Raw genomic sequence first — 11,437 nt, 5'->3', positions numbered from 1 at the left:
GATTATACATCACTTCTCTCATGTCTCTAAATCAGTCCATTGATTATACATCACTTCTCTCATGTCTCTAAATCAGTCCATTGTCCATTGGTTATACATTATACTGTGGAGAAAATGTAAACTAGCGTAATGCTAACAATCGACAATAAGGATTAGTTTGCTGCAAAATAAGTTTGAGAAACTGGAGGTTACAGTACATCAGGCTTTCTGAGTAATATAATTTGATGTACTGTATATCATTTCTGATGTACTGTAACATGGGTTAAATTTGGTTCAATTGACCCAGTGAGAAAATGCATATATACAGTATATATATATTTTGCTATTGATAAATAGTGCACAAATGTCCACATTTGGTGCATCAAAATCGAATTATATTACTTTTTTCTTTCAGACCATTTGAAATCCCTCTCCAGACACCAACCTGTCAGAATAAACCAGTGTAATATAAATACCATGGGTAGATTAGATTTGATAGAAAAAAGAAGAGAACAGGTACTTCAAAATAAGAGTTTTATTACATTCAATGAGAATTGTGACTTTTAGCAGCCTTTTGGACGTCAGGACAGCAGGAATCTCAGGCATCAATGCCGCTGACCCTCACAGGCATCCATGATCCTTCTGATGGAGAGAACTCTCATCATGGTGCTCATGCCCATGTCTCTGATACTCCTGTACTCTCCAGGCCTCACGTACATCATCCTGCCTCTGAAATGGGGCTGCTCGTACATGAGCCAGTGGCCGTCCATCACGTTGCAGGACTGCATCTCGGACATGCGGAAGCGCTCCTGGATGGACTCGCAGTCTTCCATCAGCTCGTGCATCTGGCCTCCGAAGCTCTCCCTCTCGTACAGCCTCATTCTGAACTGTCCCCGGTGCTGTTGGAGAGAGAGAACATTGACAGTTACTACCGTGTGTGTACTCCATGCTTCCAGTATTACATTTAGCATTGTTTGTCAGCTGACTTATACAGTAATAGAGGCCTGGACCACGTTCATTAGGGACAAACTGTTTTGATAATACCTAAACTTGTTCAATAAGAAGACATATTTTTGTTTTCTGTTACAAAATGTTTGGCTACGGTGTGCCCTGCTGAACACGACCCAAGTGAAAAACACGTCAAGTATCAGATGTACAGAGTCCTAGTAACTCAAACTTCATCACCATTCACGAACATCTAGCTACTCAAAAATATAAAAATGCACTCTTTATATGAAGAGAAATAGCATGAACCACATCATAAATATAATCATGTCATCATCGAACACAAGGAGATGGTGGAACTCCAACTGTGGACGTCTTACCATTGGGATCATGCGGCAGGAGCGGATGGACTCCAGCATGGTCACATCCCCCATGCCCATCATGGAGCCCATACGCTGGAGGTCGGAGTACTCTCCCCTCTTCAGGAACATCTGGTTGCCCATGAAGTTGGAGCGGTCGTAGATGACGAAGCAGCCCATTTCCACCCTGACCGACTGGCAGCGGTTTAGGTACATGTTGAGGTCGGGGCAGTCGCTGCTGGTCTCATAGCTGCGACCCTGGAAGTTCCTGTCCTCGTAGAAGATGATCTGAGAGGGTGATTTGATTGAGAAATGATTTAACCTATGACCTCTTCATCTATGTTGAGAAGATTATAAAGGCTATGATTTTAAATGTTTTACATAATTAATATAGTTAATCATTATTAATTGATTGTGATTAATTTGTCATTACTATTAATAATTAAAAATTAATTACTATTAATATCTCAATGGCCAGCTCTTATACTGAATAAAAATCCACTGCTCTGTATTACCTTGGTCATGGCTACGGTGGTTTAGCTTGATGGTGAAGCTTGATTAGATGACACGCAGAAGACACGGTGTGTTGTGTCGATCCAGTGGCACTTTTATATTGACATTGGGTCCACAGGGCACCTTGCACACCTTTGTGCTAAATAGCATGAGTCATCACAAGGCCCACGTGGGGCTTGTATACATTTTACACAGCACATCTACATGAGTTATTATTGGATGCTGAATGCAGCATGGGGGCCATGACATGTATTGTTCTCCCCAGAAATAGAACATTACATATTCTTCCGTTTGGGTGATTGTGCTAGATGGTACTTTACCAGGTCAAAATACAGTTACAGTATATTTACTAGTGAACTCGGTCACACTTAGTGAATTTTGTCCCACTAAGTGAACTTGGTCACAGTTAGTGAACTTGGTCACAGTGAATTTGGACTCACTAAGTGAACTTGGTCCCACTTAGGGAACTTGGTCCCACTTAGTGAACTTGGTCCCACTTAGTAAATTTGGTCACAATTAGTGAACTTGGTCACACTTAGTGAACTTGGTCACACTAAGTGAATTTGGTACCACTTAATGAACTTGGTCACACTTAGTGAACTTGTTAACACTTAGTGAATTTAGTCACACTTTATATTAAGTTGCACAAACACCATATAGCTAGTTACCTGACATTGTATTTATTGGTGTGATTACATATCTACACAGTATACAGTCACATATTTGAGAACAATATTTGACCAGTATCTTTTTAATTCAATAATTGTTGATAAACCTTATCTGTTGAAATGTTTACAGTTCCGTATTGTAACTACATGTTGAAAGCTTGGGACTATAAGGTTCGATCTGCATTTTTGTCAGGATTGAGTTATTGACATAGCCTTGTTCTTTTCAATGTTATCTTCCTATGTTTACTCTAATTACCTCAATTCATGTTCAGTTCAAAAGAATACAAGATAAAAATGGCTGACACCATTCAAACCAATGAGGGTTCAGAACTTTAAAGCCAATTATCTCAGAATCATCTTTTTGCAGATAGAACCTTATAGTCCCAAGCTGTCGATTTTGGTTAGAAATATATAGTTATAGAGTTGCTGCATATCATAAATGAAAGAAATGTGAACACATTTTTAGTTCAACTCAAGCACAGCATTTCTCAGCAAGATGAAGACGATGTAGATAGAGGGTTATTTTAAAGGTGTATGACTTCATGAGGACTGTCACGTTCTGACCTTAGTTTTGTTGTTATGTCTTTGTTTTAGTATGGTCAGGGCGTGAGTTGGGTGGGTTCCTTTTTCTATGTTATTCTGTTTCTATGTGTTTGTCCTAATATGGTTCTCAATCAGAGGCAGGTGTCAGTCGTTGTCTCTGATTGGGAGCCATATTTAGGTAGCCTGTTTGTTATTGTGGGTTGTGGGTGATTGTTTCCGTTTCAGTGTTTGCACCATTTGGGACTGTGTCGGTTTTCATTTGATTCTCTTGTTCTTTTTTTGTATTCATTTTCGATTAAACATTTATTATGGATACGTACCACGCTGCATTTTGGTCCTCCTCGCCTTCCACCAACGAAAGCCGTTACAAGGACAAGCACTGGATGAAGAAACATTACTATTTGGCAGCTTTACTGGTCTGACCACATAGACAACATAACATCAACAACTTCCTGGTTCTTCTCAAAATAACAAAAAATAAGAATCAGAGGACAAAGTAATTATCAGGTAAATAATGAATTAATACAACACTTCTGATTTCCTACATTTTCGAAATACATACACTACTGGTCAAACGTTTTATAACACCTATTCATTCAAGGGTTTTTCTTTATTTTTACTATTTTCTACATTGTAATAACACATATGGAATCATGTAGTAACCAAAGAAAATGGAAATATATTTTTTATTTGAGATTCTTCAAATAGCCACCCTTTGCCTTGATCACAGCTTTATACACTCTTGTCATTCTCTCAACCAGCTTCATGAGGTAGTCACCTGGAATGCATTTCAACTAACTAGTGTGCCTTCTTAAAAGTTAATTTGTGGAATTTCTTTCCTTCTTATTGCATTTGAGCCAATCAGTTGTGTTGTGACAAGGTAGGGGGGTATACAGAAGATAGCCTTATTTGGTAAAAGACCAAGTCCATATTATAGCAAGAACAGCTCAAATAAGCAAAGAGAAACGACAGTCCATCATTACTTTAAGACATGAAGGTCAGTCAATATGAAACATTTCAAGAACTTTGAAAGTTTCTTCAAGTGCAGTCGCAAAAACCATCAAGCCCTGTCACGTCCTGACCTTGAGTTCTTATGTGTTTTACTTGTTTAGTGTTGGTCAGGACGTGAGCTGGGTGGGAATTCTATGTTGTGTGTCTAGTTTGTCTGTTTCTATGTTCAGCCTAATATGGTTCTCAATCAGAGGCAGCTGTCTATCGTTGTCCCTGATTGAGAATCATATATAGGTGGCTTGTTTTGTGTTGGGATTTTGTGGGTGATTGTTTCCTGTCTCTGTGTTTGGGTTCTGCACCAGATAGGACTGTTGTCGGTTTTCACATTTATTGTTTTGTTGTTTGTAGTGTTCACATATTCTTTATTAAATTATGTTGAACACTAGCCGCGCTGCGTTTTGGTCCTCTCCTTCATCCCAGGAAGAAAACCGTGACAAGCGCTATGATGAAACTGGCTCTTATGAGGACCGCCACAGGAATGGAAGACCAAGAGTTACCTCTGATGCAAAGGATGAGTTCATTAAATTTACCATCCTCAGAAATTGCAGCCCAAATATATGGTTTATACAGTTCAAGTAACAGACACATCTCAACATCAACTGTTCAGAGGAGACTGGGAATCAGGCCTTCATGGTCGAATTGCTGCAAAGAAACCACTACTAAAGGAAATTAAGAAGAAGAAGAGACTTGCTTGGGCCAAGAAACACGAGCAATGGACGTTAGACCGGTGGAAATTTGTCCCTTGGTTTGATGAGTCCAAATTGGAGATCTTTGGTTCCAACCTCCGTGTCTTTGTGAGACGCGGTGGGGGTGAACAGATGATCTCTGCATGTGTATTTCCCACCGTAAAGCATGGAGGAGGAGGTGTTATGGTGTGGGGGTGCTTTGCTGGTGACACAGTCTGTGATTTATTTAGAATTCAAGGCACACTTAACCAGCATGGCTACCACAGCATTCTGCAGCGATACGCCATCCCATCTCGTTTGGGCTTAGTGGGACTATCATTTATTTTTCAACAGGACAATGACCCAACACACCTCCAGGCTGTGTAAGGGCTATTTTACTCAGAAGGAGAGTGATGGAGTGCTGCATCAGATGACCTGGCCTCCACAATCCCCCGCCCTCAACCAAATTGAGATGGTTTGGGATGAGTCTGACTGAAAAGTGAAGGAAAAGCAGCCAACAAGTGCTCAGGGTATGTGGGAACTCTTTCAAGACTGTTGTAAAAGCATTCCAGATGAAGCTGGTTGAGAGAATGCTAAGAGTGTGCAAAGCTGTCATCAATACATAGGGTTGCTATTTGAAGAATCTCAAATATAAAATATGATTTGATTTGTTTCACACTTTTTTGGTTACTACATTATTCCATATGTGTTATTTCATAGTTCTGATGTCTTCACTATTATTCTACAATGTAGAAAACAGTAAAAATAAAGAAAAACCCTCGAATGAGTAGGTGTTCTAAAACTTTTGACCGGTAGTGTACATAGTGCCATAAAAAAAAAAATCCAATAAAATAATACCTCACAATAAAATAATGCTACAATATACATTGAATTCCATCTCAGTTCCATCTCAATTGATCTGGAATATTTGATAAAATACTGATATACTAATTCAGCTAGTATTAGGGTAGCTGGAAACAAACATGATCCTCTATTTACCCCCAGTGACATAGTTATAAAAGTGGCATTCAGTACGTGACACTATAGGACTGGCTTGCACAACAATATATAATGATGACTCATGGAGTTCTAGAACAATAAATATGGAGATGTGAATGTGGTCCAAGGTATAAAAGGGACAGGAGGTTGATGGTCCAGCATTCCATCTGAAATTGGATAAGAGATTGGATCACCATCACCATGACCATGGGCAAGGTAAGTGCCACTGCAAGTCTTCCTCCATGTCTGTCTCTCTGGGTCTATCCAAGCAGCCCTGCATTCCAAAGAAGACTGTCGGATCGGAAACACAAGGCATTGCTAATCAAATGAGCATTAGTGCACTAATTTCAACATATCGACCACTAACTGTGTGATTGTCTGTGTAGATCATCTTCTACGAGGACAAGAACTTCCAGGGTCGTTCCTATGAGACCAGCAACGACTGCGCTGAGGTGACCTCCTACCTGAGCAGGTGCAACTCCTGCAGGGTGGAGAGCGGCTGCTTCATGGTCTATGAGCGCCCCAACTTCATGGGTCACCAGATAATGGTTAGGAGAGGAGAGTACCCTGACAACCAGCGCCTGATGGGGATGACCATGAGCGACTGCATCAGATCCTGTCGTAACATCCCCAGTGTAAGTAATGGAGTGTGTAGCTGCTTCTTAGCTGATGCAGATAGTTTCAACAGCAAGGGTCGTGAACTCGTGTCATCAACAACATTTTACATTTAAATGTATGAGCCCACCGGTTGGATCTACAGTAGTTCCATATCTGTATGACCTGTTGCTTTTATCAACAGTATAAGGGCCAGTTCAGAATGAGGATGTACGAGAGGGAGAACTTCGGAGGCCAGATGCACGAGCTGATGGATGACTGTGACTCCATCCAGGATCGTTACCGCATGTCCGACTGCCAGTCCTGCAACGTGATGGAGGGCCACTGGCTCATGTACGAGCAGCCCCACTTCCGAGGCAGGCAGATGTACGTGAGGCCTGGAGAGTACAGGAACCTCAGAGAGATGGGAAACAGCTCCATGAACAGATTCATGTCGGTTAGACGTATCACTGATTCCTGTTAAAATCACAACTGTTTAGTTTCACTTAATAAAGTGTTCAATTTCTAATTATTCCTGATGTGTCCTAGTTCTTTAAAACAGAGCATAACAACCATCTCATCAATCAAAAGTAACCAATTAGTAAGACAAGTGCATAAGGTCTGGTGTCTGCCATGAGCCAATAGGCTTGGAAAGTGGACATGTCACGAAGAGGAAAATGGAACCATTAGTGAAGACATATTATCAGTTTTGGGGGTAACATTACACTTGATAGCAAAGACCGGTGAGACAGCTACTAGCTGTAAATAAGTGAATTGTTTTGGCCTGCAGATTAGCGAAATTAGTTAGCCAGCTAGCCAAAGTTATTTACAGATCATTAACAGACACTCCTAAACTCTTGTGTCAAGAACATGTCTCCAAAAATAAGGTGTCTACAGTTGTGTTTACATTTGACAGATTGTGATATAATCCCCTTTCTAAGTGAATGGGGTTGGTTATAGTTTTAGAAGGCTACAGCACTAACCTGTAAACATGTACTGTACATGGTAAACCACTCCTTTACAAAGATCACTCTCATTTTACTCAGCCATGCATCATTTGACAAAGGGACGTGGTGTCACCGGCATTCAGATAATCTGTAATTAGATTCAATGACAAATAATTGAAGTTGAATCCGTAAATATAATGCAATACGTTTGGAAAGGGGATCGATCACAAATATAAAGATTATTGAAGCCACCTTATCAGGTTTGAGTTCTATGAGTTGTGGATGCAGCGTTATGTTAGCTAGCAAAGAGCGGTGCAGGAGCTACCTAACTAAAAAAGCTTCATTGTTTCACCCCAGGTACCAAAGTTAGTTAGCTGGCTAGCAAAAGTTGCATACACTTAGTTAGCAACCTCTCCTTCACTCTCTTGCTGCAGTAGCTATCGTAGGAAAAATGGTAGGCTGGCCTGATTTATAAAATTCAACAAAGTTTCAACTTAGATTCCTTTGTTTGTGTAACTCATAATAATCAAAATAAGTTGAAGGCTTAGACAACATGACGGCCAAATTATATTTTGTTAGTTATTTTTTACAGTAGGTTGCATACTCAAATGGTACTTTCAGTAGTTTGACCAGCCGATTCCACGTTGGAAGGGCTGACTTTGCCGGTTATTAGAATTACTGACCGTTTGCCACTGTAAGAACGAAGGGTATTAAGTTCAATAACCCAAGATTTACGGAATTCACGATGAGCCAAATTACCCACAATCACCAAAACATAGAGCAACACTGCAAGTGAATGTTGTGGCCCTGTACATGATGAAGTTGTCTGTACAATGTCCCTTTTTTATTTAGAAATTATCCTTTTTAGATCAATTTACTCAATTGCATTACCTAAGTTCAACTCAAGATGATATCACAGACACATACCGTATATGAGTTTCTGTCATTCATATGGACTATGCATTATTCTGGTGCCTGGTGGTCTAGATGTAAACATGGTTGTAATCATCAGAGCTGTGTTTGAATGTGTATCAGGGAAGGTGGCAGTGTGCACCTAAGTTGCCTCTGATATAAACATATACAGTATATGCAATATTAGTTGTTTCAGAAATGAACACGGTGTATATTTTAGGACTACTCGATATAACATAAGTCTCCTAAACCAAAAGCTTTATTTCATTAATTGACACTAAAGGAAATATAGTGCCTTCAGAAAGTGGTCACACCCCTTCACTTTTCCACATTTTGTCGTGTTACAGATTGAATTTAAAATGGATTAAATTGAGATTTTTTGGGTCACTGGCCTACACACAATACCCCCTAATGTCAAAGTGGAATTATGTTTTTCTAAATTGCTACAGATTTATTAAAAATGAAATGCTGAAATGTCTTGAGTCAATAAGTATTCAACCCCTTTGTAATGGAAAGCCTACATAAGTTCAGGAGTAAGATGTTACTTAACAAGTCACATAATAAGTTGCACGGACTCACTGTGTGCAATAATAGTGTTTAACATGATTTTTCAATGACTACCTCATCTCTGTACCTTGTAGGAGAGGAAGGAAACCGCTCATGGATATCACCATGAGGCCAATGATGACTTTAAAACAGTTACAGAGTTTCATGGCTGTGATAGGATAAAACTGAGGATGGATCAACAACATTGTACTTACTCCACAATACTAACTAATTAACAGAGTGAAAAGAAGGAAACCTTTACAGAATAAAAAATATACCAAAACATGCATCCTGTTTGCAACAAAGCACTAAAGTAATACAAACTTAACTTTATATCCTGAATACAAAGTGTTATGTTTGGGGCAAATCCAATACAACACATTACTGAGTACCACTCTCCATATTTTCAAGCATAGTGGTCGCTGCATTATGTTATGGGTATGCTTGTCATCGTTAAGGACTGGGGAGTTTTTCAGGACAAAAAAGAAACAGAATGGAGCTAAGCACAGTCAAAATCCTAGAAGAAAACCTGGTTCAGTCTACTTTCCACCAGACACTGGGAGATTAATTCCCTTTTCAGCAGGACAATAACCTCAAACACAAGGCCAAATCTACACTGGAGTTGCTTACCAAGAAGACAATGCATGTTCCTGAGTGGTCGAGTTACAGTTTTGACTTAAATCTACTTGCAAATCTATGGCAAGACCTGAAAATGGTTGTCTAGCAATAATCAACAACCAATTTGACAGAGCTTGAAGAATTTTGAAAAGAATAATGGGCAAATGTTGCACAATCCACTTGCGGAAAGCTCTTAGAGACTTACCCAGAAGGACACACAGCTGTAATCGCTGCCAAAGGCGTTTATACAAAGTATTGAATACTTATATAAATGGGATATTTCTGTATTTAATTTCCAATACATGTGCAAAAATATCTAAAAACATATTTTCACTTTGTTGTTACAGGGTATTGTTTGTAGATGGGGGAGATTTTTATTATTTTTATTATTCAGCCTGTGACGCAACAAAGTGTGGAATAAGTTAAGGGGTATGAATACTTTCTGAAGGCACTAGAGACTATTATCATTCACTTGTACTAGAATGATCATTAACGTTTAGGTAGGTAATGCATAGACAATGAAACATGCATTTCAATTATCCAATATTTATTTTGAATGTCAAAAAAATAAGAATCTCAGACTTCAATGATGCTGGCTCTCGCAGGAATCCAGGATACGTCTCATGGAACTGTATCTGTTCACGGAGCTGTTTCCCATCTCTCTGAGGTTCTTGTACTCTCCAGGCCTCACGTACATCTGCCTGCCTCTGAAGTGGGGCTGCTCGTACATGAGCCAGTGGCCCTCCATCACGTTGCAGGACTGGCAGTCGGACATGCGGTAACGCTCCTGGATGGAGTCACAGTCGTCCATCAGCTCGTGCATCTGACCCCCGAAGTTCTCTCTCTCATAGGCCTGCATCCTGAACTGTCCTTTGTGCTGTAAAGTTTATAAGGACACATATTTAAAGTAAGAACATGATCAAAGTAATTAAATAGGAATCTGATCAGTTTACAATCAAATACTTACATTTTTTGATACATTGTATTAAGCTATATATATTATACATACGACACTATAAATGCATCATATATAAGTTGTTTTCTAAAAGAGCCATCTTACCATGGGGATCATACGACAAGAGCGAACGGAGTCAGACATGCCCATACGCTGGTAGTCACCATACTCTCCTCTCCTCACAAAGTACTGGTTTCCCTGGAAGTTGGAGCGGTCGTACACCATGAAGCAGCCGCTCTCCACCCTGCAGGAGTTGCACCTGCTCAGGTAGGAGGTCAACTCAGGGCAGTCTGAGCTGGTCTCATAGGAACGGCCCTGGAAGTTCCTGTCCTCGTAGAAGGTAATCTGGAGCAACCAAGGAAAGGCACCAATCACAACACAGAGAGGAGATGACCAAGGAAAGGCACCAATCACAACACAGAGAGGAGATGACCAAGGAAAGGCATCAATCACAACACAGAGAGGAGATGGATACGCCTCAAATCAAAAGTCGTTTTTAATCAACTAAATAATTAAATATTGAAATGTAAAGTATTTGTTCTGTAAGAAGAACAACTGGTAATTAATTTAGTAAATCAACAATGAAATGGTAAAATGTAGGACTGAGGCCCACACAATCTCAGCCATGAAGAACAGCGGTTCAAATGTAATTGAACGTTACTGAACATTTAAAAAAATCAAGCAAAAAAAGCTTTTAACATCAAAACTGTAACTTAACAATTCTAAAATAAATAAATAAAATAAAGTAAATTGCCAATGTATCAGGCAGAAAATCCAGCTATACAGCACTGTACCTTGACCATGGTGTTTGTTTGCTGCGGCTCTGGGATGTTGTCCAATAGGCCATGTTCACTCAAGCTTTTATACCTTATACCATTTCAAATGGCTTTTTGTTATTCAAATTCCCCATCCTGATGAATAAGCAGGATGCTTCTTCTCCTCTCTGTTGATTTTGTGCAGCTGTGTCCTTGGCTGGCACAAGCAGAGAGACAGTGGGCACGAATACTGTATTTGAATTATCATGTGATCATAGGTATTTAAAACATATAGCTGTTTTTATCATATTTTACCAAGAGTATTTACAAACACTTTTTACATGTATTGGATTGTGTTTTACAAAAGACCAACACATTTGACCATCATTATAATTGGTTTGGGGTATGAAATACTGTATATGGTGCAA

General features: G+C 39.6%; 3 protein-coding genes across 3 annotated transcripts; 1 reads left to right on the top strand and 2 right to left on the bottom strand.

The window, feature by feature from the left end:
- Positions 1–527: 527 nt before the first annotated feature.
- LOC120050555 (gamma-crystallin M3-like) lies at positions 528–1,884 on the bottom strand. The gene is made up of 3 exons (XM_038997144.1): positions 1,799–1,884; positions 1,305–1,571; positions 528–878 (listed from the first exon to the last, which is right to left on the bottom strand). The coding sequence occupies exons 1-3, from the start codon at positions 1,805–1,807 to the stop codon at positions 585–587; spliced, it is 570 nt and encodes a 189-aa protein (XP_038853072.1). The 5' UTR covers positions 1,808–1,884; the 3' UTR covers positions 528–584.
- A 3,959-nt stretch (positions 1,885–5,843) lies between these two features.
- On the top strand, positions 5,844–6,799 carry LOC120050554 (gamma-crystallin M3-like). Its single transcript, XM_038997143.1, has 3 exons — positions 5,844–5,898; positions 6,069–6,317; positions 6,482–6,799. Exons 1-3 carry the CDS (start codon positions 5,884–5,886, stop codon positions 6,758–6,760), a joined length of 543 nt encoding a protein of 180 aa, XP_038853071.1. The 5' UTR covers positions 5,844–5,883; the 3' UTR covers positions 6,761–6,799.
- A 3,083-nt stretch (positions 6,800–9,882) lies between these two features.
- Positions 9,883–11,057, bottom strand: LOC120050858 (gamma-crystallin M3-like). The gene is made up of 3 exons (XM_038997386.1): positions 11,049–11,057; positions 10,360–10,731; positions 9,883–10,176 (listed from the first exon to the last, which is right to left on the bottom strand). The coding sequence occupies exons 1-3, from the start codon at positions 11,055–11,057 to the stop codon at positions 9,883–9,885; spliced, it is 675 nt and encodes a 224-aa protein (XP_038853314.1).
- Positions 11,058–11,437: the final 380 nt, after the last annotated feature.

The sequence above is a fragment of the Salvelinus namaycush genome, chromosome 7, assembly GCF_016432855.1.
Source record: "Salvelinus namaycush isolate Seneca chromosome 7, SaNama_1.0, whole genome shotgun sequence".
Classification (NCBI taxonomy): Eukaryota; Metazoa; Chordata; class Actinopteri; order Salmoniformes; family Salmonidae; genus Salvelinus; species Salvelinus namaycush.
This window is presented reverse-complemented; position numbering and strand designations above follow the sequence as displayed.